Raw genomic sequence first — 27,509 nt, 5'->3', positions numbered from 1 at the left:
GAATTTTTTCACTTCTGAAAGAGACAGATTTTATTCAGACATTCAAATGCCTAAAATCCATAAAGGCAAAAGGCATAATTAAATTAAATGCTATGAAGTTTCAAAAGTCCACTATTAATAAGACACAGGACCTAGCTAAGAACTACTATTGATTACGTAAAGCCATATACATGAGATTTTTAAAATGTGAAAATGTTAGAGGAAAAACTATATTTTCACAACATTTTGCAATCTGCTATAATCTGAGAGAAAATATTAACTACTAGCTAATTGTATTCATCTCATCCTACTAATATGGCATCAGTTAGAGTTGAAAAAACTCCCATCAAGGTACTGAATACCATAAAGGCAATACAGAGAAGAGAAACAGGCACAATTCACATGGATGTTTCTTTGGAAAATAGGAAAATGGCAATTGTATATGATAAATAAAATTTCTTATGGTATAGGGAGAAGGAAATAAGTTATTCTTTTTGAAAGAATAATATGACCATTTGCACAATGAAGTCAGGGGATATGGAATACATGTACCCTGTGTGGGGAATTTGGCAAGGGGAAGCTGAAACTGAAGCCAAGCAGATTCACGAAAGCACTAAGCCAGTACTGCTGGTCACTACTGGAATTCAAGAACTTCTTTCATTCATTCCTGGTTTATTTTTTAAAGAAAACAAATTATTTAAATAAAACATTTAAAACCAATATCAATGGATAATAGTGTTAAATTTCAGAGGAAAAAAGAGAGTAATGAGATCCCTGAAAAACTAAAAAAAAAAAAGCCTATTTGGTTTTACCAGATCATGGTCCCTAGCTCCAGGAATTTTGCTTAATAACCTCATTTCCTAGGGATGTCTTCTGCGCAATTTGGTGGATTAAAAAGAAAGCAAGCGCGCGCGCGCGCGCACACACACACACACACACACACACACACACACAATCCCTGCATTTTCCCAGTGAAATTGTGCTATTTGAATCAAGAACTAGGAACATGTATAAATGCAGTCATTCTTTGTATGAAGGTAGACCCTTAGAGTCATTTTCTTAATGCTACTTACTGTTATCTTCCTTTGGGGGATGAAGAATGTGCTGACCATTCACTAGCAGTGTATTATTATTGTCATTATGAATCCATTAGATATATTCAGGTGAGCTAAGTAACAGCCGTGTGAACAATTTCTTCTTCTCTTGCTTTTAGTATAGTATTTGATAGAATACAAACTGTTCCTTGTTTACTTTTTGCCTTTAGTAAAAAATCCAAGAAAATAGAAAAGTCCTTTTCTCTGCCCTTGGTTATCAATAGAAGTGTTGGGTGTGGCAATGAGTTTTGAGAATCTGCATTTGTGTCATTTATTAGAATAACCAGTAAAAAACACAGCTCTACTTGTTAAATAGAGTAGTGGTACTTAATGAATCTGTAATATCCCCACTAAATATGCATTTAGGGGAGGCATGAAGGAGTCTAATGCTTAATAAAAGTAAACAGTTTCTAGTGGAAGCTTTTCTATAAAAGGTATACAACACACACCTCAACACAAAGAGATACAAACACTAGTTTGCAAAAGAGACATGTAGTACGGTGGCAGGATCTTATTTGAGTTTGAAAGTTACCCTTGAAACACTTTACCATAAAGAGGTCCTGACTAATTTTCACCCACCTTTCATTACCCAATGGCTTTCTTGGGCCATGGGAGCCTGTTTAGTATACCCAGCACAGGTTATTGCAAAAAGCTAAGTGTCCTTCCTGTCCAGCAGCCCTCAACCAGTGATGAAGAGAAGCTGTTGCAAGGGCTTCAGGTCCCTCAGTCCCTGAGTAGGGTTCCTCTAATGTGTGTGTTTTGCACTTTCTTCCAGCATCTCTCCAGTATGAAGAAGTTCCACTTGCTCACCATGGCAGCTACCATTACTGGATTCCCTTTCTTATTTCCATACTCTCCCATTGAAGAATCCTTCATCTCCAAAATAAACTACTGTTATTCAAAACTTGGTTTCACAAACAGCCAAACTGTTCATGAACAGAAGAACTCAAACTAAAACATAATGTCAAACATATTATATTTAACTTAGTAACTGATGAACATTCATCATTTTAACCAAATCCTTATGTTCAAATTAGATATAATTTTGCTTATACGAATTTTTTATTATGGTTCAATGTGTTAAATACTTCAATGATCTACCCACACAACAGAGCTAAAACTGTAAGTATGAAATGTAGCCATATGTTTGCATGAAAATCACACCAACCAAATTAACATACTAAATTCACCAGCAGTATTTTCCAGTTAAACTGTTTTAAGCTTTACGATGCGATCCTTCGGATGCTTCAAAAGAAGTAACCAAAATATTAAGAAAGTGTTTCTGTCTGACAATTATGGAAATGCTGCCAATAGCTGTCCATCAATCTTTTAATTTTCTAGTATCTATCCCAAAATGGGAAAGACATGGTCAAAATATTTTACTTATTTTTTAAACTTTAAAAAAAGATCAGACATTTTAAAGTCTGTTGGATATAAATCCACCAACCATCTAGGAAAATGACTCCTTTCATGACTCAATCAGAGGTTCATCGAAAATTCAGCAGAAATCTAAGACTTCAAGCTGCCATCCCCACTCCTGTTTCCATGGGAATAGGCTTCAGATCAAGAAGGAAAAAAAAATAGATGGGGTTAGGAGCTTTCAAATAATCATTCAAAATCATGATGAGGTTTTTAAAGCTTCTTTTTCAGGTGATTATTTTGTAGCCTCTTAACCCCCTTTTGCCAGTCTGTTTCCATGGAAATATGACAAAAATGGCTGTCCAAGCCTCCAGCAGAGATATTAGCATTCTTGTGAATTTCAGCTTTGGCTGCAGCCTAGGCTGGGTAAGATCTTTTTTTCTATCACTTTGATATATTAACCTACACTGGTTTTACTTACTGTAATTTCTCCTTATAATTTCTACTTTCTTCAAAAACTCCCTTCACAAATATCTAGCTATGATCAAGATCAAATTGAATAAGTGGTACATCACTGAAAAAGGCTTCAGTTTTAACTTTTGTACATAAGCCAAGACATATAGCTGCAGGACGTGCCAGAACCTTTAGAGACCCACAGAAGAAAACATTATTTAGTTACTAGACCTGATATTTATTAGATAGTTTTGGGAGATATGCAACAAGGCTAATATTTAAGTTAGTTAGCCAGTAGTAAGGCACATTATTAACTGTTCAGAACACCTATTCATACAAGCTGAGTAATGTTGCTACAATGTAATAACCAATGATAAATTAAGCTAAAAGTAGCCTTATATAAGGTAGTCAGCATTATACTCAAATAAATTGTTCAAGGTCACAGACTGAGATCCTGTAAAACTTTTCAGAAAAGCTTTCAAGAGAAACTGGGTAGGAATATATAGCAATCCATCTATTAAAAAAAAAATCAAAGCGCATATGCTCGCATCATTTTTCACGTAAAGGTCATCTGAAAATCAAAATCATTCTTATTAATGAAGAAATTATGTTAAAAGATACAGAAAGAACATATATGGATATTTGCTAGAACCCCTGGCAAGATATCTTGTGTTGAATATGAAAAATAACAGCGTGCTACATATGTAATTTTATTCCATCCTACTCTCTGAAATTTGCTGAGCAGTTCAATCTACAATTTTTGCTAGAGAAAATCTTAAAGTTCTGATTGACCTCATATAATACTTCCATTCTTGAGCACTGTTATTCTATAGTCACAGCTTTAACTATAGAGTCCTACCTTCTGAATTTGAGTTGAAAAAATAAAATTTAAAGTGGTAATCATTAGATTCAGACAGATTCCTAATTTAAATTTAGCAGAGATTAACATACTGTAGAAACTAATCCTGTTTTTTTTATAACTAAATAGATCATTGCTATAATAAAGTAAGGCAATCAGTCAACTAATTTTTCAAATCATCCTCACTAGTTTTAGAGTGCAGTCTGTCATCGTAGTTAAACACACAGTCCTAGAAAGCAGGATTGACTCCCAAAACAAATCTGGCCCACACTTGTTTGTATAAATGAAGTTTAACTGATACATCCATTTATATTTTATATTATTCTGTTTTGTCTTAATTACCTATGACTACTTTCTTGCCAAAAAGGGCAGAGTAGGTACCACACTGCAGATATGGGATATAAATCCTGTTGATTCTCTGGCTTACTGAGAAAATATTTGCTCATCCCTGCTCAACCCTGGCTACCTGAATCCAATGCCTAGATGAGCCATCTCCTAACTTTGAGATCTTGGGTTGACTTTGGATTTACCTGGACTGTTGAGCTGACAGGATTAGATGAACTTTTTTTTTAGGTAAATTATTTATAACATAGTGTAGCATTTACTAAACACTTCATTAATATTAATTACTTCCGAGAACAGTGTTTGGCATTTTGTAAGCACTTTGTACATATTAGTGATACACCTTTGCCACTACCACATAGTCCTAAGTGTGTTCAATGAAACTAATTTTAAGAAATATGTTTATGATGCCCAAATTTTGAATAAAAGTAGTGATTTACAGTCATTGAATATGTTTTCTTTTCAAATTATGTATTTTTTTCCTTTAAAAGATATTTGAGTACTTAATATTATAATATGAAAATGTTACATGTCTGATTCACAGAAGACAATTCACCTTGGGTATTGTAAGTAACTTCAGATTCCAAAGAGGTTTTTGTTGCACTATGTAGGCAGATGGTTGCAAACCAGAAGTTATCAAAAATTATATAATGATATAAAATGGTCTTGAAAATTTTTTAATTGTAAAATTATATCATTTTCTGAAAAGAAAGTTTAGAAGTTGTGGGGATTTTATTGTTTTAACAGTCTATTTGATAATGGAGAAAACTGTGATTGACTGGGTGCCTATACTTACATCCATGAACTCCACATTGGCTTTGGGACCAGTCGTCTCATTGAGAATCTTAATAGCCACAGGAATCTTCACTGTTTCTCCTTCAGGTACCCAAATGCCCTTTCAAGAAAAATAATATTTACATTAAATCCATAGTAAGATATGGATATTAAATATAGCAGAAATAAAATTTAATTTAATCGCTCAATCTACTAACTCTTAAGCATAATTATAGATTCTATGTTTTTCATTCAATGAACATTTATTTAGCACCTGTTATAACAAGATACTCTGCATCTTTTTGATCTGCTTTCATTTTTGAAGATGGATAAAACATGTACTCTATGTCAAGTTGTCTATACTACTATCAAATTCAACTTGTGGGCATGAGAAAAAGCTTTGAATAGTGAAGAAAACACTGAAGCAGTATAGAAGAGCAATATCTGATTTGGAAGATATTTTCAGTCTTCTATTTTTTTAATATATTCTCAACTCTAATTTAGAAGATTAGGCTAAGAAATGTTGAAGGTTCTTTTCAGCTTTAAGGTATCTATTCTGCAACTATTCTGAACTTTTTCAAGTTCATAATGAATTTTAAAAGGTGATTACTTTAGAATTAGTGTTCAGACACAAGTGCTAGGGATTACTGCACAAATATTAATTTTTTTATCATTCCCCATGTGTATATGAAGGACTGTTATTATCTTTGAGGTAAATATAAAATATTTAAATTGGCCATTGCTAATTCTCTCTTTTCTTATCAACGTGTAATTGTAACATTTGAACAGAATCTATACATTGGGAAAGTATAAAGTTGATAGAGTTTGAGTAAAGAACACCATCAAGCTAAATAGCATTTCTACATGAATTTAATTCAAACACTTAAATGACGACAATTATTTTGATAGGACATATGAGAATGCTTGGATTATATAACAATATTTTCTTAAAAAAACATATTTTCCCAAATGAACACAGAAGCAAATGCAAGGTTATGAGAGAAAAATAAAAATTCCCAAATTATAATTCTGTAGCCCTAACATAAAAAATATTATGCAATTTTAACATTAAAATGAAAGAATAAAAAATATTCATTACTCCTGAATAGAATATCTACATTTCCTCTCTTTCTTGATATCAGCTGCTTGTATCCACATCACTTTGAACATCCATGCTAAAACATACATAATTGTACTATTCAAAGTTGTAATAATATGAGGAGACCTAAACACAGAATTGTTAAAAAAAAAATAACAATAATAGAAGCAAAAAAAAAAAAAAAGAAAAAAAAAAAAAAAAACCCAAAACTACTTTGACCTTTAAAAGGTAAATTTAGAGTTATGGTTTTCCTAGTCAGAACCAATAGGGAAATTTAAATATCAAATGCAAAATAATAGGCTAAGCTCCTTATGGTATAAAATTAGGAAAAAACAAATTAAATCAGAAATGGAAAAAAGTAAGTAAAAGCCCAGGACATGCGAACCTATATTTTCACATTGATGGTGTCTAGGGTAGAGAACATAATTATCATTATTCTATAAAATGACCACAGAATGTGGTACTTTATTAAGTCACAGCATCAATATTAAGGTATTCCTAAATAATACTTTTAAAATAAGAATATAAATTCAGTGTGAATTAATTCTATTGCTTTGGAAATAAGTATGGTTATTATTTTCTAAGGCTGTCCAGATAAAAATTCAACTATGCTGATACCTATGATATTGGTTCTAATCTTTCATGCTTACACATAGTATATCTCCATTTTGGAGGAAAAATTACTAAATAATTGGTTGAGCAATTTGCATTTCTGTAGTCAAGAATAATCCTTTATAGTTTAAGCTTAGAACTACTGATATATTGATTAAAACCTAGGACCAACCATTCACATGCCAAGCATAAAATTCAAACAAACTTATGGAACTTCTAATAAACTTTAATTACAATTAATTTCAGTAAAAGGAAACATTCATGAACAACAGAAAAATAATTAGTGTTAGTAAAAATACTGATGCAGCTTTATTATTAAATATTTAAATGTGTAGTATTTTTCCCTGCTGAGGTCATCAGATAGTATTTAGTCCTAAAGTATCATGTCTCCATGGTTTAAAATAAATTTTAATTCCTGAACTATATAATAATAAAGAGTGTGATTATACTTTAGAACAATCCAATAAGTAATTTTAAAAAGGGAAGTGTCTTTTAATACATTTAAAGTTAGCATGTATCTCTTGTCTATCTTCTCTATATACAAACAAATCTGCTAATTCACATTAAATTTTGTCAGTGTAAATGCAGAATTGTTAAAACACCAATACTTAAGAGAAGAAAGCTCTAATATATTTCTATTGACTTATCCTATGGCTAAGCACAGACCCTTCAGTCATATCTATGGATATAGAGAATTGAAGCAATTACCAAATAATTCTTGTGGGAGAATCCTGCAATAGATGATTAGAATGGGGATTTATGGTAGCTAAGTGATCCAGAATGACTGTCAGTATTAATCCAATTCACTGTATTACCTTTAACTTGCCAATTTCTAAATTCATGACTGGAATTTATGATTATACATATATTAATCCAAAAAATTTGCTTGATGCTATTTAACATAGATACAAAGATTGGAAATATTAAACTTATAAATTAAAATTGATATATTATGTAGATTAAAAATGTAACTGTATGTAATTTTAAGTCCAAGTCCATCTTTTCTATCACAATATAAATAAATATGATGTTATTTTTCAGACGAGATCGGGCGCGTTCAGGGTGGTATGGCTGTAGACAATGATGTTATTTTTCTTTGAACATAGAAAGAATTTGAAGTTAGAAAGGCATCACATCATCTAAAATAGTGCCTATGCAAATTAAGTGCCTGGTTAAGAAATTCAAGTTTAATTGAACAAATTATACACACTAACAGATTATGAAAACTTCTGCATCTTGGCCTTATAATAGAGTTATAATTCTAGAAAGATGAAATTATTTTGGAACATTCAGCAGAGAAAAATAAGGTCTATATTCTAACTTGTAATATTTTCTGTTAAATAAATCATGATCTTACTAGGCAAAAAAGAAACATTTTAAAATGTAAAACTCCTAAAATCAAATTTAATTTAGTTAATATGTTTGTAAGTATGTAGGCTTGCACATAGCTTTAAGGAAAATATTAAACTGTAGATGTAAATTTTGTAAATTGTAATAATGAATTACAAGAAGAATTCAGCACTATCCTAGCAGAGTTTCTTATTCTTGTTATTTACCATTAAACAAATTTCACTGCAATTAACCTCTGGCCTGGCCTCTGAATTGGTCTTATAATTAAGCTAAATAAGTAAACATACAAATGCTATCATTTGAGCTTTTCCTTTCCAGAAATCCCTCTCATTGAAAAACCATGTTGTTATCCATTTCCTCCTAACTGACCTGAATTTCTCATATAAAGTCAACTTTAGTTTGCACAGAATGTCAGCATCAAGACTATAAACATTAACCACTAAATCATATATGTAAACAGGTAAGCAAAATATGGTTTAGGATCTAGACGTATCCTATTTATACATAAGCACATCCATATGAATTCCAAAGAGATCAATCAGGTAAATCCTGGAAAAGGATTCTTTCAGTTAAGAATGAGAGAAGAGCAAGGGATTATGGTTCATTGCCTGGGCAGGTCTGGGATTTCATGGAGCACTGTGTAGGAGGAAAGGGAAATGCATTGGAGCTGGGTATTTTGGATACAAAAGGAAATTCAAAGGCAGGGTGATATTGAAATGGGATCACTATAGTTGCTCATGCCTTTAATCCCAGGAACTCAGGGAGGTGAGGCAGGAGGATTGCAAATTGGTGTCCAGTGTCAACAATTTAGAAAAGCCCTAAGCAACCTAAGGAGACCCTGTCTCAAAAATAAAAATGACTGGGGGTGTAGTTTTGTGCTACCCCTACCCCTCTACCCCTGGGTTAAATCACCAGTACCAAAAAAAAAAAAAAAAAAAAAAAAAAAGACGAAGAAGATGAAAGGAAGAAAAAAAAAAGGATCAGAAAGGCCTCTAGAGCAAGAACTCTATTTGCCTATCTCTCAAGACTCTATTTATCCCAGCTTGTTCAATAAAAATTAATGAATTCATTTGTGCAGCAACTTCTCAATACTATAAAGGTCCTCCTCTCTGAATATTAAAAGGAAATTAGGTTGGCTAAAGTAATTACTTTAGCTATTATTTTTTTAAAAGGCTGAAACAAAACTTAAATAACTGATAGTAAGCGTTGTTTTGTACTTACTTTATAAACGGTTCCAAAAGCACCTGAGCCAAGGACTTTTACTCTTTTGAGTTCAGTTTCTTTCAAAATACGAAGCTGAGCTTGGTTGGGTGCTGTACCACTGGGAGTCAGGGGTTCCACCAGCTGCAGAGTAAATTGATAAAAATTATATAACTTTCAACTCAGTAATCATTCCTGTTCTCAATCCCTCTCCCCCCATTTTCTCTCTCATATAAAAATTCAAACAAACTTTATACAGCAAACAAAACTTTTATGATATGAACCACTCACCACCACAAACACACATTTAGACATTCCTTTAGACCTATCCTTTCTCTTCTGCTCTTCACCTAGGTGAATTCAAGAAACAAATGTGTTCTACCTTGAGACATGGTAGACTAGGAGACAAGGTGCATAAAAAATAGAAATGCTGTCTTTTTAGAGCTCAACATCTATCTGGGCAACTAGGACAAACGTGTCAGAAGAGGGAAAAGCACACATGCTGATTCCCTATGACAGAGCTTCTAAAACTGCAGTGAGTGCATTAATCACCCAAGGTTCTTATTGAAATGCAGATCCTTGTTCAGAAAGTCTGGATTAGGCCTGAAAATTTGTGTTTTTACAGAACTCCAGGTGGTAACTATGTAAGAGGATGGTCTTTAAACACATTTTAAGTAGCAAGGCCCTACTGTATCTTCTCCATTAAAAACATAAATAAAAATTTAAAAATTGATGATTTGATTCAAGATCATAAGTGAATACTATGGAATGCAAAGGAATAAAATCACCTTTAGGGACTGAGGCTCATCAATCTGGCTTCCTAAAGGACATATGCTTTAAGACCATCTTGTGATAAAGAAAATGGATTGGCATTGGGAGGGTACTATCATGGTGGGGAAGAGTTTGGGCATAGCATTAGGAGAAGGAGGAAGACATGGAGGAACCCATGAGGGAATGAGACAGGTCTGAGGATGAGATTAGAGTGGGAGATGCCAGGTCATAAAGTGGGCTGGTTGGGTATAGCCAAAATGTAAAATCAGGCTGACAGTTTTAGATGACACAGTTGAGAAGTGATCCAGCAAGAGAGGATGGATGAACAAGGGAAAGCTATGTGAATGGCTGCTGATCACTTGCACGTGTGAGAGAAAAATTGTCCACAGTTGTCAAGTGTTATGCACAGTTTCACTGTTGGAACTTTCATTTACCAGTGGTCAACTGTATTTGGAAAATGTTAAATGGAAAATTCCCAAAATAAACAATTCATAGTCTTAAAGAACTTTTATTAAAGTATGTTCTTATAATCCACTTTATTATTAGTAACCATTATTAATCATTCACTGTGCCTGATTTATAAATTGAAGTTCACAGAGTTATGCATATATAGGATAAAACACAGTATAGGGAGAGAGGGAAGAGTTAGTACAGTCCATGGTTTCCGAATCCAGGCATCCCAAGGTCGGGGGGAGCTTGGAAAGTATAATGCATGGATAAGGTGGGACAACTAATGCACATAAGGGAGAAGCTGGGTATCAAAAGGCTTATATCCTTTGTTAAAGTTAAAATGTTTGGTTTAATTCATGCTTGAGGCAAAAAGCAAGTGAGAAAAGTAGGACTTTTTTTTTTTTCATTTTTAAGTTAAGGATCTAAACTTTAAACAAAGACAAATAGCCTGTTTTTTCTCTGCATAAGGAAATAATTAAGGGCTACTCCTACTCAAATTGTCTTGAAACAACCACAGTATTTCAAAATGTCTGTTTACAAGACTAAGTGCACTGTGGCCCTCCAGCATGGGTATTATTATCATGCTTCTGTGAACATGATAGTCTACTTAATTAGTGGAACAACAGAGTCCTGAATGTAGGTAAATGTAGCAGTCGCAAGAATTTTAGAACAAACATATGAAAAATTATCAATAAATTTAGGTTATTTTCTAATAGGTTGATAACTAATCTGGTTATAATTACATTCAAGTTGCATTTAAAAAGACTCAGAAAAAAATCACTAAATTTGTTTAATGTGAAAAAAATCTCCAGCAGAGATTTCCCTTCACTTGAAGACAACTGCATTAGAGGGAGTTGTTTGATAGATGTGGATACACACCATGTGTATGATGAGTCACTTTACTGAATCACTTTTAAATATTACATACAAAAGTGATATGAAATCATGCAAAATTGGGAAGGGAGTTTCAGCATTTTGAACTAGCTAAAATATATATTAGATATATATGTCTTGACATATAGCATGCAATAATTTCTTATTTTGAAAAATGCGGAGTTCTACCTGAGATAGTCTATACATTTTGTTTATAATTGCTAAGTTACAAATGTATTGTCACTTAAAATTTTATACAAATTTATTTTTCTAGAAATTTGAATATTATTTCTTTAAAAGGAGCATATTTTCATTTTATGAGCCAGCAGTGATATGGTAGAAAGAGCACTGAATTTAAATTTAGAGGACTGTACATCAGTGCCACTACTCACAGACTTAAAAGGCAATTTATTCCTCTTGGCCCCTCATTTCCCACCTGTTAAATAGGTATAGCAATAATCAAGTGAGAGAGCTGCTAATGGATGAAATGGGACAGTACTGTGGAATATTCTGGAACATTTCCTGACATATTATAGGCACTGAATATATCATTCTTCAAGGGATAGGATCATGTCTCATTAATACATTTTTTAATCAAATCACCTACCAAACATGAAGCTAAAAAATCTGTGCTTTGAAAAAGTATCTTTTTAACTTTTATGCATATGATAGAAGAAAACAAATCTAGAGAAAAATGATCTGGGAAAGCATATCAATTTTAAGTATATTCCAACAATATATTATCCTTCCAAAACCTTTCCATTTTGTTGGAAAGTTCTAGTTTCGGCATTTAAGGATTCAAATTGATCCTCTTAAAAATTTCTTTTTAGATAGTGGTTAAAAATTACAATAACTTATTTTACTGAGAGAAAGATGGGAAATGCTACAATTAATTAATCAGCAAATGTAAAATAATTTGGTCCAAAACAATAAATTTCTTTCTTTTCTTTTCTTTTATTTTTTTATTTTTGTGGTGCTGGAGATGGAACCCAGGGCCTTGTGCATGTGAGGCAAGTACTCTACCAACTGAGCTATATCCCTAGGGCCAAAACAATAAATTTCTTTACAAAATAAAATCCATTATAAAACCAATACACATGTGCTGATTTAGCAAGGAGATGACAACTTGAAGGACAATCTTAGCACTAGCACTGCATTAAAAAAAAAAATAAATAAAGCAATACAACTTTGGCATAATAATGGAAACTTCTTACACATGGTTAAGAGACTTTCTCTTCTATTTATTTGACACCTAAATATCCACTTCTGTTAGAAGTCTTAAGTTCCTTTCCAACTCTGTCTTACTTTACTTTTCAGAATTCTCTTACCAATTGCCCCAAGCTGCCCATGAGGGGGACTTCTGCCTGCCTATAGTCTTCTAGTTAACTTGAAACACGTATAACATATGTGTTTTTTCCTACCTTTCATTCACATATACATGGTTGAAAGTAATCAAGTGATCTGTAAATATCCAGTTAATGTACACATTACTATTATGTCTTCTCACGTACACTACTTGACTATCTTTATCGTGCTTAAATAAGTGCATTGAGAAGAAAGCTTATTCCAGTTTAGAAAACTCCAATCCTTAGAAAGTGTTATCTTGAACATTGCTGTAGTTTCCTGATTCTTTCATATTATTCTCCTATCTAGTTTCAACTTCTGAAGGAAAAGAGCTAAGATTAAAATCATTAGCAGCATGCAAAAGGTATATAAGAATGAATATTCCCAGCCAGGCGCAGTGGTATACGCCTGTAATCCCAGCAGCTCGGGAGGCTGAGGCAGGAGGATTATGAGTTCAAAGCCAGACTCAGCAATGGCGAGGTGTTAAGCAACTCAGTGAGACCCTGTCTCGAAATAAAAAACAAAATAGGCTGGGGATGTGATTTAGTGGTTGAGTGTCCCTGAGTTCAATCCCTGGTATCTCCCCCTGTATCCCCCCGCCCCCCGAAAAAAAAAAAGAATGTATATTCTCATTCCTATGTTAAGAGGAAAAGCCAGACTGCCACATTGACAATAAGAAAGAAAACAAATCTAGGGTAGCCTGTTTCCAAACAAAATTGCTTCAAATTGTTTAGGCAGGCACTGCTATGGGGATCTGGAGAAAGACATCAGTGGAGCTGAGAATGGTCTGGTGTTTCCCCTGCCCCACTACCCTGTACAGTGAAGGTCTGCATGCTAGAGAATTCAGTGTGGCAATGTGAAGGAAATTATCATAATTTATGGGTAGTTTTCATATTCACAGTAACCATCAGGCATAATATTAAATGCATATTATAAATTGTTTTGTAAGTTCTGCGATTATATCACTAAACTTTACCCTGTTACGTCGGTCTTTCATCGCTGGTATAATGAGATCTTTGGTTACCAATTTAAGGTGCTAATTATAGGACACTGTACAGAAAAACTATACGCTTTCAAATGTATTCCTAGTTCTGCCATTGATAGATACTTTCTATCTCCTCTATTGAGATATCTTCTATCCATATCTTTTTTGGCAACCACTACCCCCAAAACCTGATCTGTCTTTTCCCCAGTGTCATACATCCTGGATTGCTGACATCCAAGCTTTTCAAGTCATTAATCTACCTTAATTACTGCTACTATTTACTATGATTCTTGTTCAGCTTTGTGTATGAAAAAAGTCATCAGGAAACTGAACAGAACATTCGCTTACATTTAAAAAACTGAGTAACATCCAAATCTCTAAAATGCTATTGCAAATCTCCAAACATGTGAAGAGAAATAATGAACACTCCACCTCTGTTTCCAGGAATCTTCTCAAGGCTCTTTTCTTTTTGATGCTCTTCCTTCTAACATAAACTGCAAAGGTCAGACCTACGATGACCAGGATGAAGAGACCTCCAATGACTCCAGCAGCAATTAGGGGAGTCCTGCCAACCAGAATGAAAAAAAAAAATACATATGAAGAAAGAAAAAAACAGAAGAAGAGGAAAGATCTGTCGTGCAAGACATTATCCACATTGCATAAATTTGGTCATTTAGAAGAAACGCAAAGAAAAAGAAATAAAAATGCACTAGTGCTTAAAAAAATATCTTTTCTCAAGGCAAAACAGTGTTTTTGTTTTGTTTTGCTTATAAGTAACAAACCATGCACATACAACTAATCTTTGGGGATAAGCAGCCACAACATACCATTTCATGAAAAAATGTAAAATTTGGTAACAATGTAGGAAATATGCTAAGATGTTAGTATGGGAACATTTTAAACTATTTTAGTTTTACTATTATCCATGAATAAATGGAAAATACATTTTCATATTATCATTGTGGTATATAATTTTTCAGCATTTTTTATAAAGCAACCTCTCAACAGTGGCACTACTGACTTTTTGGGCTAAATAATAGCTTGCCGTGGGCACTATTCTGTGCATTTTAGGAGGTTTTGTCCCAGGTCTCTGTCTACTAGATGCTGTAACACCCATCTTCCAGTGACAATAATGTCTCTTGACATTGTCAAATATCTGCCAACATCAATCCTAATAGAGAACTGCTTCTCCAAAGCAAAAATGAGTAGTGCAGAGGCATGTGAATCCCCATAACTCTGAAGTAAAAGGGTACTGATATGACTGGTTGTTATTACTGAAAGTGTAATTTGAAACTTTGATAAGGACAACTCAGAATAATGGGTAGGAGAAACCAAAAAGGGTCAAACATTTTCAGTGTGATGATGACTGGAGTATGTAGTATATAAGCAAGTGTTTCCAAGCATCCTATGTTCACAAAAGAGATCTGCACATTAAATATCACAAAATATAAACAATTACCCAGGAGGCATTCAGATAAGACTAGAAATTTTTGTTCTTAAAATGTTTTTCTAATGTGTTTTTGGCAAAGATACAATTTTGAAGCTGAACATTTCTTACTGTTCTCCAAGGTAAATTATTTCCTTGTTTGAAGAGTAATATTCATGTTTTTTTTAACATCTTGTTCTAGAATAAAGCAGTCTTGAAATATATTAATTTCCTATACCATAGCAAAACACATAGAGGTTACCTTAAAAATATTTGACTGGGAAACCTTTATAGATATCAAAACAAAAAAGAATTCCCTGTATGCTTATAGTTTCTAAAGTATTTTATAGCATATATTCCTATTTTAGAAGAACCTATTCTACATAGTTTCATTCTCTTAGAAAAAAATTACTTACACATGCAAAATAAACTTTGGTTCAAAAATGGATGAGAAACAATGATAGTAGATGATCCTAAATAAAACCTTGGAATTCTAAAGAAATCTTGAGACAAAAATCTGTGTAACTACTTCTATAAATGAAGTCATGTCTTCTAAAGATTATGGTTGTTATATTGTCAAATAAAACTGCTGAAAAATCTAAAAAAGTCATTCATCCTAACAGTTGTTTCTTGACAACTCAAAGTACTAAAGCATACTGAAATGTTGCTATAATTCAACTAGATTTTCATAAATCAGATTTTCTAAAGTTATAAAAATCTATGCTGGGAAAATTAAAGTGTAGTATAGACACAAACTCATCCTTGTGATATTTTTTTTTTGTGTGTATAACACTGAATTTTTTAATGTGCCAGATAAATATGTTCTTCAGAAAATATTTCAGATTTTTGACCAAAGGCATAATTTTAAGCACAAGTGCCTAATGTATTCTTGAAAAGATATTACTGCATAAAGAGCTATGATTTTTTTGTTCTTTAACCCCCTTTTTGGCAAAGAATTTATGAATAATCAAGAATAGTGTTCAATATTTTCTGAACTGTAGATTTAGACCAAACTCTAAACTCTCTGCTTATTTATTTTGTAAAGGAATATTTATATGTGTTTATGAGAATATATGTATATACAACACATATATATGTCAGTGTCAATGTCACAGTAAATTTTTAAACATGCTCTATCATGATTCTTTGTTGAGTGTTTTTTAAGGATAACTTCCAATAGAACAAAACAAGTAATTTATGTTTTTCTAGTTAATATTTACTTTCATTACTTTCTCACAGTAGTTTCTTTGTTTGATTTATATTTCTTTACTGTTTTCTCTCACCATTCTGTGAAAATAGAGGAGCTACAAACAACCTGAAGAAATGAGGAATTTCACTGCTGTACCTAAAGATCAAACATGAATATCTCGTTAAACATTCTCAGAGGCCAACTTCTTCATATTCTCACATAATTTTTTTCCCCCTTGGAAAAAATAGTTAAACACAAAGAAGCAGGCAGTAAAATCAAGGAGGAGGATACTCATTCAGTAGGGCAAGTTCTCTACTCCTCTAGTAAGTGATTGTGATAAGTAAAGGGACTGATCCAGATTAAGATTTGACAGACATAACAAGTGAACATGAAGCCCATTCTGGATTGGGATGGTTTGGACAAAGCAACTATAAAGTAGGATAACTTGAGAAGTCCGAATATAGATAATTAAACAGATGGGGTAAATATATGTTGCCATAGGAAGACACAGACTATAAACTGAGAAGATTGGGTTATAGAATAGTTAGATCTTAATATGGGAAAAAATATGCATATATCTGTATTTGTGCTTATAGATATGGATCTAGGTTAATATCAAATAAAACACTAAGTAGTAGTTGTGGATAGTGTGAATATGATGCACTTATTTTATGTATTTATGTATGTGTATTTATTCATTTTCTATAATTTATATTTCTTTGGGAATAAAAGTTCACTCAATTTGAGAAAAATCCAGAAAAATCTATATCATAATCTAAAAGTTTAGTCTTGTAACAAGGGCATTTTATTTACAGTTTTCTCAAATATTTACTTGAATTTTTTTTCAGTTAAGATTTCCTTTTGCTCTTCCCTGTCCACTTTTACCATAAGCATTAATCTGCATATATTTTCTATGCATTATAGCTTAATGTACCCAATAAATTTAATTACCATATGCTTCTTACAATTAATATTACGTTCCCTAAGCCAAGCTAATCTGAAAAAGTTGATCCTATTTAAACATTTTTTATTCCCATCAATTTGAGAATTCATTGATATTTACAGATGTTGAGTAGAGGCCTACTTTTCTTTCTCCTCTTTTACTCCACGTGCAAATGTTTAACTCTTCATGAGGACCTAAGATAAAGAGCTACCCTAAGATAAAGAGTCTTTCAATAGCTGTACATCTGTCCTATTAGCCTATTGCTATTCCTGAGAGTTTTTCTCCTGTATGTGAGTCAGAAGAATCTCCAAGTGTCTCAGATACTAGTGAGATCAGAGGAGTTAAATAATAAGGGACCTGGATTTACTAAAATCGTTTATATAGAAGAATTAGTGTTTGGTTGTTGGTTTGTCTTTGGCTGTCCATTAAAAATTGTTGGCACCCCCTACAGTATAAAAGATAGGATAATCAGTGTCAAGTTTAAGCTTAGACTAAAGAGATGTTATCAATCAATGGTTTCTTATTCTGTGATTTGGAAAGAGTAAATAATGAGACCAATATCGCCCCACCATTTAAGGAACTAATATCACAAGGATTGTGAATCATAAATGAACTTTGCTAATCTATTTAAGACATGTAATTTAATTTCAGAAACAAAATAATGTATAATATTCTATTTCCTTGAATGCCATTACCTTATAAAAAGCAGTATCTTCAAACTATATGATTCACTTAAAGACACATTGTTATCATTCGTTACTGTATTTGAACTATGTTGTTCATGTCAATGAGGAATATAAGATGTGAGAAGCTACAACGACAAGTCATTTTAATAAAAATCCAAATTTGTTCCTTCAATGAACTTTTTCCTTCCAGATATCAGACCAGAAAAAAGTATACTGAAGTCAATATTATTTATGATTAAAACTCAAAGCATTCTTCAAAAATATTTTGTTATACCCTTCCAAATGTATGTTAGTAGATGGCTATCCTTTTAAAATGAACAGCATTGCTATTAGTTTTAATTTGTAAAACAAGTATTTTCACTAATAGTCATTGCCAATAATGCTAAATTTATGAGATTTTTTTTAAAAAAATGGTAATGCAAATCCATCACCAAATAATCAGCTAATTACATTTATGGTTTTTTCTTCATTTTTGAATACAGAATAATCTTCGATTTAAGATAAAGGAAATAGTTTGCAGTCCTATAGTACACTGTTGGTATATAATTTGCAACTAATGGTATTGATTTTAAATGAGAAATTTCCACTTTACAAAGCTCATATGTTACTAAATAACTTGAACACTGGTCTTAAGAATTCGTTGAATTCTGTTTCAGTTAAACCTTTTCTGCCTATAAATAAATAGCGAGTCAGACTTAAGAGTTGCATCACTATTTGTTTATAGGCAGTAAAGGTTTAACTGAAAATATGTGTGTGTGTGTGTGTGTGTGTGTGTGTGTGTGTGTGTGTATCTTTTATTGTATGTAGGAGATAAAGGCAAAAAAAACAACGGGCTAGTCTGATACATTCAGAATAGGATTTTTTTAAACATAAATTTTCATACCATAAACTTTGCAGGTCTCAAAAAAGGTTAAAATATTGTAAGGTTTTTCTTTAGTGTTAATTTCATACTCTGTATGATTTTTCCTTATAGTGATTGAAGCAGAAAGACACTTTGGATTCAGAGTATTTTAAATTTCCATCATTAGAATTTACCATCATTATTTGTGTTTCTTGCTTATGATCTAATTCAGCTTAAATACAAACCCATTCATTCTTCACCAAAACTAATGCAAAGAAAACACAGTAGGGGACTACCTAGTGAGATCTGCTGAATTTACAGCATGTTTAGTACTATTATTAAATCAAATATTTTTAAGCTTAAATGAGTTGTATGTCCTATTTTGGCGAGGACAACCTTAGTTTATGCACTCAAAGCATTGAGGGTACATCTTTCACTCTCAAAAGACTTCCTTTGTGATCAATAAATCCATTTTTTACCCTACCTTTAGCCCAATGTAAAGGAATCTTTTGCCTGGGATACCCTGAGATTAAAACACACACACACACACACACACACACACATGTCTTTAGTTATCTATGTTCAGACAGAGATACAAAGACCTATGTGTGTGTGCGTGTGTGCCCAAACATATAAAATCATCCAAGAGTATCTTAATATTTATAGTAAATTTTACTTGGGGGAAGGTAAATTCTTTATTGTCTCTAATAAGTATATATGCAGCTTAAATGTGTATTCCATAAATTGGGGTCAACTGTAATGGTTTTCTGTAAATTTATATTTGCTTTAAAAATATCATTGGGTAATATTGACTCTGACTCTTATCCTGTACTGCATCTTTCTTCTGAAAATCTTATAGTGATATAAGCAAAACCATGAGGCTTCCATGAACCAGAGGTAACATGGATCTTCAAGGACATATTGCATGTTTCCTAACTCATTCTTGCTTTAAGAAATATGTAGTTGATAAAAAAAAAAAAAAAAAAAAAAACAGTTGACATTTCATTGAAATACTTAGAATCCATCACAAATGTCAAATGAGTCAAAGAATACAACTTTGAAAATATGAACTTTTTAATATTTAATTAATTATGGAAGCATTTTGAACATAGCAAAAATTTCTCTTCAAAAACAAAGAGCCCCTGCCAACAGGTTCTCCTGGGTTTTATAGTGCATGTAGGGTTATCCACTTCATTTTTAATCAGAAATAATGAAAAATATGAAAATGTCAAAAGCTTTCATGCTGTTATAGAAATTATTCTCTTTCACAGAAATAAACCAAAAATTTGTTTGGTACTATGTACTACCTTTAAACTTAAATAATTTAGATAGAACATAGATTTTTCATTCTAATAAATGTCGATAGTTGTATGTTTCATAGTTAAAATTTTCTTTTACATGCATTTTATAGTTTCACTATAACTATTCAGCATAGATCTTATAATACCATACTAAAAAACAAGGAGAAAAATGCAGAAAAGTTAAGATATTTGGATAAGATCAAATATGAGGGCTGCGGTACAGTGCTTGCCTAGCACGCATGAGGTGCTGGGTTCAATCCTCAGCACCACATAAATATAAATAAATAAAATAAAGGTACTATGTCCAACTACAACTTTTTAAAAGATCAAATATGAATAGTAGTTAATAGGAACACTGTATGTCTTGAATTCTCAAACACATTAATTTTCAGATATATTGTGTTGTCTTTGTTTCTAAAGATGTTTCATTAGAATTGTTTTATGGAGTAACAATAGCAATGATGCTATTATTTACTAGTAACATTAGTCAGATATATTCATTTATTGGATTCACTATATATTCACCTCACTATATATATTTAAAGATAAAGAATACAAAATGTGCCTCAATTTATTTAGGGGGTTCTCATAGATCCTTTGATTTAATATTTAGTTATGTCTTACTATTTTAATTCTCTTCTACATTTCCTCAGTTGCTGTATTCATTAGGTTGCTATATTCATTATTACTTAAGATTACTAAATCCTTTATATTCTTGGGTATAAAAATTAGATGTGGCATTGTTCTTTTAGTTTCATTTTATTTTATTTTCTTAGCGAAGACACAGCTGGGAGGTTTTTTTTTTTTTTTTTTTTTTTTTTTTTAACATAAAACACTGGTTTTCCTTTAAGAAAGGAATGACAAGCAGTATATATCACCTGTGACACTGCCTACTTCACCGCCATTCTGTTCAGTCTTCCCTAAAACAGTTCAGATTTGAAACAGGAGACCTTGAAACACTAAGAAATGTTGAAATCCCCAGAAGGCATTTAAGGGTTATTGCCTAGGGCAAGGAGAGCTACATTAAAAGATTTATTTTTCTTTTTTTATTCTCTTGCAAATTGTGCTTATTCTGACCCAGAATTCTATCTGCTCTATAAATATGACACAATTTTTCCTTTTTGAGCCAATGAAAATTATCTGGGTCAGATTCAGAGGTTGACATCAGTTGACAGTTTTTACTTGATGAGACACAGGGTATTATAGTGTCTCCATCCTTTGATTAGGACCAAGATTCTTCTATTCCATTTAAATATGACCAGAAGTACAAGTGTTTAAGCAAAAGACATACATTGTACACCTCTCTTCCTAAGGGAATATTTGAATATTTTTGACTTGTCTTCACGTGTTAATTTTTTTTCCATAGTTTGACATGTGAATGTCAGATTTCATTCAATAAGTGTTATGAAATTATTTCAGTAGAGTTATTACCATTAAACCAATATGTAATATAATATGATTCTTTTATTTCTAGAATTAGTTCCTAAGAAAAATTTCTGATAGTTTCAGAGTAATTACTTTCTTCTCCTTAGAGGTAATAGTTAAACCTATACCAGGGTGTTTTTTTTCCCCCATAATGTTCGAAAAAGTACACAAATTTAGGTAAACATTCTCATGCTTAAAGATACCATCCTCAGAATAAACACAAGTTACCTATGAATTTTTATTGCTATGATTTTGTACCTGTAAAGTGTTGAAATGGAATTAAACCAGAAAGTACTTTTCTTTTAACTACAGTTTTTAAGAACTCAGATGAATCTTTGGTTTCACTGTCAATAACTATCATACAATATCATAAACATCTACTTAATAATCACAAATAGCCATGTTAATATGTTTTTTGTAATTGTATATATACTGCTATCTTTCTCTCTCTCTCTCTCTCTCTCTCTCTCTATATATATATATATATATATATATATATAAATATATATATATATATATATTTTTAAGTAATGGCTGTTCTCTTTACATACAATCCTGTATATAAAGGTACTTTTATTTTGCTTTTACTATACTTTGGATTCCCAAATTCTTGTCTCATTTTTTTTTAAATACTTTCAAAGGGGGAGTAAGGAATTGTCCTAAAGTAATATCACAACTCTTTATTCAGATGATGTGTTTTCTCTTTACTTTTCCCTGCTGACAGCCTTGTTTCCTGCAGAGGAGACCTCCAGTGGCCTCAATCCATACTTAATAGTTGGATGAACTGAGAAGGGGGTTTCCTCCTATTTCTCTGTTATCCATTTGTAGGAGACTGCAGGACTCAATCACTACATTCTTCACTTCTCTACTAACACTCCCTGATTTATCATCCATCTTTTTTATCTATAGAGTGATAAGCAAGCATATTCAGAGTAAGCATATTCAGAGCTTAAATGTAAAATAATAGTACTTTTCTTTTTACAAGTTCATATATGTCTTTCAAGTGATAAAATTGTCGCAGACATCTTCTTATTTTTCTGAAGACTTTTTTTTCTAGTTCATGAAAAGAAGCACTAAATACAGAGTTGCCACATGAATAAACAACTGAATGAATAGTTTACTTCTATAAACATTTACTACTTTTTATCTTAAATCCACCTTTAAAAGGACATAAATCCTACAACAATTTCAGAGGCTCCTATATATTTTTAAACAATAAAACATAACTCTAAAACATCTCTAATGAAAAGAAAATATGAAGTTATTTACCTACTGCTTCTCTGAACTAATGCTGATATGTGTTGAACAGTTTTTTTATTCCTGATTTCATGGGAAGTGAACAATAATTTGCCCCTAAAAGCAGTGAAACTGATTTTTAGACAGGTTGTTTTGTTTTGCTTGGCTGCTGTGGTTTGGTGTGTTCTTTAGCCCCACACACTCACTGTGCCAAATCCCCTGGTTGACTAACCTAACGGCTATTCTTAATATTCTGCCTCCTGACAAATTCCAACCTACTGAGTTTTAAAAAATTAAATAACTACTTGAGTCTCTCTGTATCTAGCTGTGAACATACAACAAATTGCTGGACACTGAGAGGAAAGCAAATATCTCAGGAGGAATTCTGGGAAAGCACAGGGAGGGCAGATGGAGCCACCCTCCACCTCTGTCCTTGGATGGAACACCTGGACTCGCTGCCCCTAACACCTTCAAAGCAGAAAGAACAAGAAATTGACATAGATTCAGGTTTGGATGTCACAGAATAATGGATCTCATGACAGGAGCTTCCCCACTTCTGGACTTTTATTATGCAAAAGAATAACAGAAAGTACTTTTTGAAGCTGTTTTTACTACGGATTTTTGTTTGTTTTGACTTATAGCCAAATATAGCCCTAATTAAGAGCAGATGTGGAAAATTTTCCACTTTCCCCTTTTGTTTCTTGCTTTTAACCATGAAATGCATTCTCTCAAGGTTTCTGGTTTTTTAAAAACAAAAAATTGAAAAGAGTAGCTCTTCTCTTTGTAGCTAACATTTAATAGCCCAGGTGCTTCCAATATATTTGCTTCATTTTCACACTATCTTGGACGTTAGCCTAGGCTTTAATCTATGCCAGTCTTGAATGAATGCTTTAGGGAAGGACATTGAGGTGGGAGAAAAATGTCCTATACTTTTGTAAGTAACACTAAACAGAAGTCTGTAAAGTTTCCTCAGGTATACATTTTTTGATCTGTGGAATTTTAATATGTTGTAATGGACAGCATCATAATTCTTATTCATTTCCAAATACTAATAGGATTCAAAATAGTAAGATGTTTCTCTAATTTATGTACCTAAGGCAGACATATATTGGATTATTAATTAAAAAATTCTTTACTAATATTTAGCTTGGCAAACTCTACATATCATTTTTTTCTAATTTCTAGGTCCACGTTAGGTTGGAAGTAAACCAAGGGAAAAAATAAGGGGGTAAGAATGTTTCTGTTTACTTTGTTTAAAAATTCTCCACAGAGGACTTAGAGAAAAGACAAACAAACCCTCCTTCACAGAAGCATTTGGTCATTGCACCTAACTTTAAATAATGTTTTTAATGTGGAATGGATTGCTCTTTATATTATTAGGGGAGGATTATTGTGACCAGATTCACAAAGTCACATTCATAGCATCTAATAACAATGTTTAGTAATATAACTTTTTTTAAACTTATATAAACACCCAACCCCTAATTAGAACACATTTCTAATTATGGGGAAACCTATTTTTTTCAAAAGCGAATGCCTAGAAGATGTTATAACTCTGCAGATGCTCTGAATACAGATTCACAGCCTCCAGATAATGTAAAAGAAAAAAATCCAACCTAAGCCAATTCCAACAACATTAAAATAATATAATACCAATACAACTTCACAATTTGCCTGAAACCATTTCATTTACATGCAAAAGAAATCATGACTACTAAGAAAAAAACCCACATCTACATGAAACATTCTATTCCTAGCTAGAATATTAATTTTTCAATCTGTTCTTTGTCTATTATTTTTCTATTATTGAAATTATATGTACCATTAAGATTCAGCTCTGTGTGATGCTATGGATTGCTATGGGCATCTAGGATAAGATATTTCAAGATTTCTTTGTTTCATAAATGGTCATTAAGGAAATAATGTAAGTGTGATATGGAGTAAACATAGTATTTTCTTTTAAATTTCCTGACTGATTTTTATATTTTCTTCTTCTCTGCCTTTTAATCTTTCAGATTACATATCTTCATAATTCCATCAGGACTATTATCTAGACAAATGGCTCCTCTTTACTTATTGTCATGCCAGTTGCGTTCATGCAAACTATCAGTTTTTCTTAGAGCAAATAAAAAAGAGAGCAAGAGATAGTAATTGATGGGCTCTGATTTCACCCTCTGGCACTGAGTTAGTTTCTGGAGAACATTGCCATGTCTTCTTGGGTATATTTTAAGATCACAAAGTTTATTAGTACTAACTATTTGCAAATAATCAAAACCAAATGCAAATAATACAATATTGTTATACATTGGGCACATCTTGCAAAAATCATGCTAGTTGTCCCCTGTCGTTAAGTAAAAATGTCTGGGCATAGTAATTTAAAAGATCCAGAGACAGAAAGAAAGATGTGACCCTCAAACCATCTACACTTAGTATAAGGATTAGGATTAATCATATAAGGATTAGGCTTGCTATTACTAAATTTTATTCTTATAAATCATTCTTAATTATCATTTTAATTATTATTTATCAAAATAACATAGAATCAAAGTCATACTGTCAATTATTAAAATATTAAGGATATCTATATGAATTGTTGACCATGTATGACTACTTAAAATCAAACAATAAATTTATAAACTTTGAAAGAGGATGAGTTAAACTTCTTTATCCTTCAAGTCCTATCTGTGGCATGATTAGCAGCACATAAATGAAATTAAAAACTCATTAGAATACATTTCTAAATCATGCAGTCCTCAGCAACTATTGGTGATAAAATTGCAGCCATATTTTGATGGAATTGAAAGAAAGTGATCTGTTGTAAAATTGCATAATTTATAACAAGACTATAATATATTATTTTTAACTCAAGAATTGTAACTTCTATAATCTTATTGTACTTCCTATTAGACTTTTTAAATAGCAATTAACAAATCTTAAGAATAAAATGGAATACTTTTCATGTATCTTTACAGAGCCAAAATATACTTTATATTGTCAGATACACACATATTTATGCTATTTATTTCATAACTTACAAAAGGCATAAAAATAGGAATACCCTATCTTTCAATAGAGGATTGGTGGTACACTGATACTATTGGTGGTATGCTTATATTATTCTACTATAGAAAGAAGGAGCTTTATTTACTGATTGGGAAGGCTGTCCATAATGTATAATTAAGTGAGTAAAGTAAGTTTTTGAATGATGTGAGGATTATGGTTTGTATAAATGAAACTTCTTATTACTATGTATACATAAATGTGCAGAGGCACTGACATACTTATACACACACTTGAATTTAATACACTGAGAAAATATCACTTTTGTAATTTAAAATTTCATTTTAAAATATATTACAGTATTTAATCTTTAAAAAAAATAGGAAGAAGAGGAAAATACCCCAAAATATAACTGATGAACTTTAATCATAAGGAGGTTTAATTTTACCTTTATTTGTTCTGGGCTTTAAAGAAAGGCACATGGGACAAATTTGCTAAGACAAGAAACACCTAGTTATAGCAGTATACTCAGAAGCCAAAGAAAATTTATTTGTAAGGGATTGTCCATCATAATCCCTTACTTGAGAACATTTAAAAAAATTGAAATAGGAAATTTTTTTCACAGCTTATTGCTTTACCAATATTCTGTACCTGCACAATTGCACAATTGATGATGTTTGCAGTAATGGTGTAATTTAGAGTAATTGTTACATATCAGCTTTTCGCAATTAACACTACAGGTATTGAAATCTGTTAATTTCTCAGAACACATACAAAGTGCTGTTAGATTCTGATTATATATTTAACAGTCTTCTAATTTAATGAGTTCAGAGTCACTGATAGCTAACCACAACCTGTTATTTTCCATGCAAAAATAAAATAGGTGACTTTCAAGTTGGGTTCATGTAAGGTAACACAGTACAAATTATTGATGATTTGCAAATTAAAGTCAGAATATTTTAAATATGAAAGTTAGCACAGTTTATATTTGAAGTTTATTTTCCAGACCATCCCTCTCTTCATACATGCACACTAAGAAATACCTTCTTCCCTTGTTTTAAGATGACTTTAGCTCTAACTTCAGATGAAATATAGAACGTTAAGAAAACCCCCTTCCCCAAGCCTTTCCATGGCAGCTAAGCATCCCTCCACACCTTTTCTATCCTCTACTTACTTAATTTCTACTGATAAAACAGTAAGAGAGGGGGCATATCAAGCTAAGCCTTTCATATTTGCTTTGCCTCTGATTTCCTCTAGGTTTTTCAAGAAACAGCTATGGTGATAATATCTTCCTTCTTTTCATCCCTAAACTTTCACACTGTATTAGATTTTCCAAAACACACTCAAATATCACCTTTCTTCAAAATATCTTTCTCTGATATTGTTCCATCTCCAACTACTTCTCTTTCTCCTCTGATTCACATTTAAATTTCACAAGAGATTGACACTTGGCTCTCTATATTTTCATATTTCCTATTCAGTTCTGCCCCATGTTTGTATATATTTTTATTAAATTTTCCAATTAGCATCACTTAAATGTGTCAAAGTAACCACCAAATCAAAATATCCAATCTAAACTCAGGACATATTTGCCACCCGCTACTATGTCACATCTTGGTTAATTTTACTGCCATCCATTCATTTGCAATTCAAAAACCCAGGCATAGTTATTCACATTTTCTTCTCCTAATTATTTCACATGCAGTTAAGCATCAAGACTAAAGTTTGTTGAATCTTCCTACTTCTGTCCATTCTTCCCAATGCTTTGCTTATTCATTTCCAATAGTCACATCTACCCATTCTCATTGACAATACCAAATATTTACATTACCAGTAATATCACCTCTACAATATTGATTAAAGTACTTTACTTTCAGAGTAGCAGCATTTTAATTTTCAGTTCACCTGCCCCAGTATC

At 32.1% G+C, this 27,509-nt stretch overlaps 1 protein-coding gene across 1 annotated transcript in view; it reads right to left on the bottom strand.

Moving 5' to 3' along the window:
• Erbb4 (erb-b2 receptor tyrosine kinase 4) overlaps nt 1-27,509 on the bottom strand; it is a 699,449-nt gene that overhangs the window by 205,616 nt on the left and 466,324 nt on the right. Inside the window, exons 17-19 of the mRNA XM_071619435.1 lie at nt 13,977-14,109; nt 9,143-9,265; nt 4,883-4,981 (exon numbers count right to left, since the gene is read on the bottom strand). Coding sequence (XP_071475536.1) covers nt 4,883-4,981; nt 9,143-9,265; nt 13,977-14,109 — 355 coding nt within the window. The remainder of the gene's footprint in view (nt 1-4,882; nt 4,982-9,142; nt 9,266-13,976; nt 14,110-27,509) is intronic.

The sequence above is a fragment of the Marmota flaviventris genome, chromosome 11 (assembly GCF_047511675.1).
Source record: "Marmota flaviventris isolate mMarFla1 chromosome 11, mMarFla1.hap1, whole genome shotgun sequence".
NCBI classification, from domain to species: Eukaryota; Metazoa; Chordata; class Mammalia; order Rodentia; family Sciuridae; genus Marmota; species Marmota flaviventris.
This window is presented reverse-complemented; position numbering and strand designations above follow the sequence as displayed.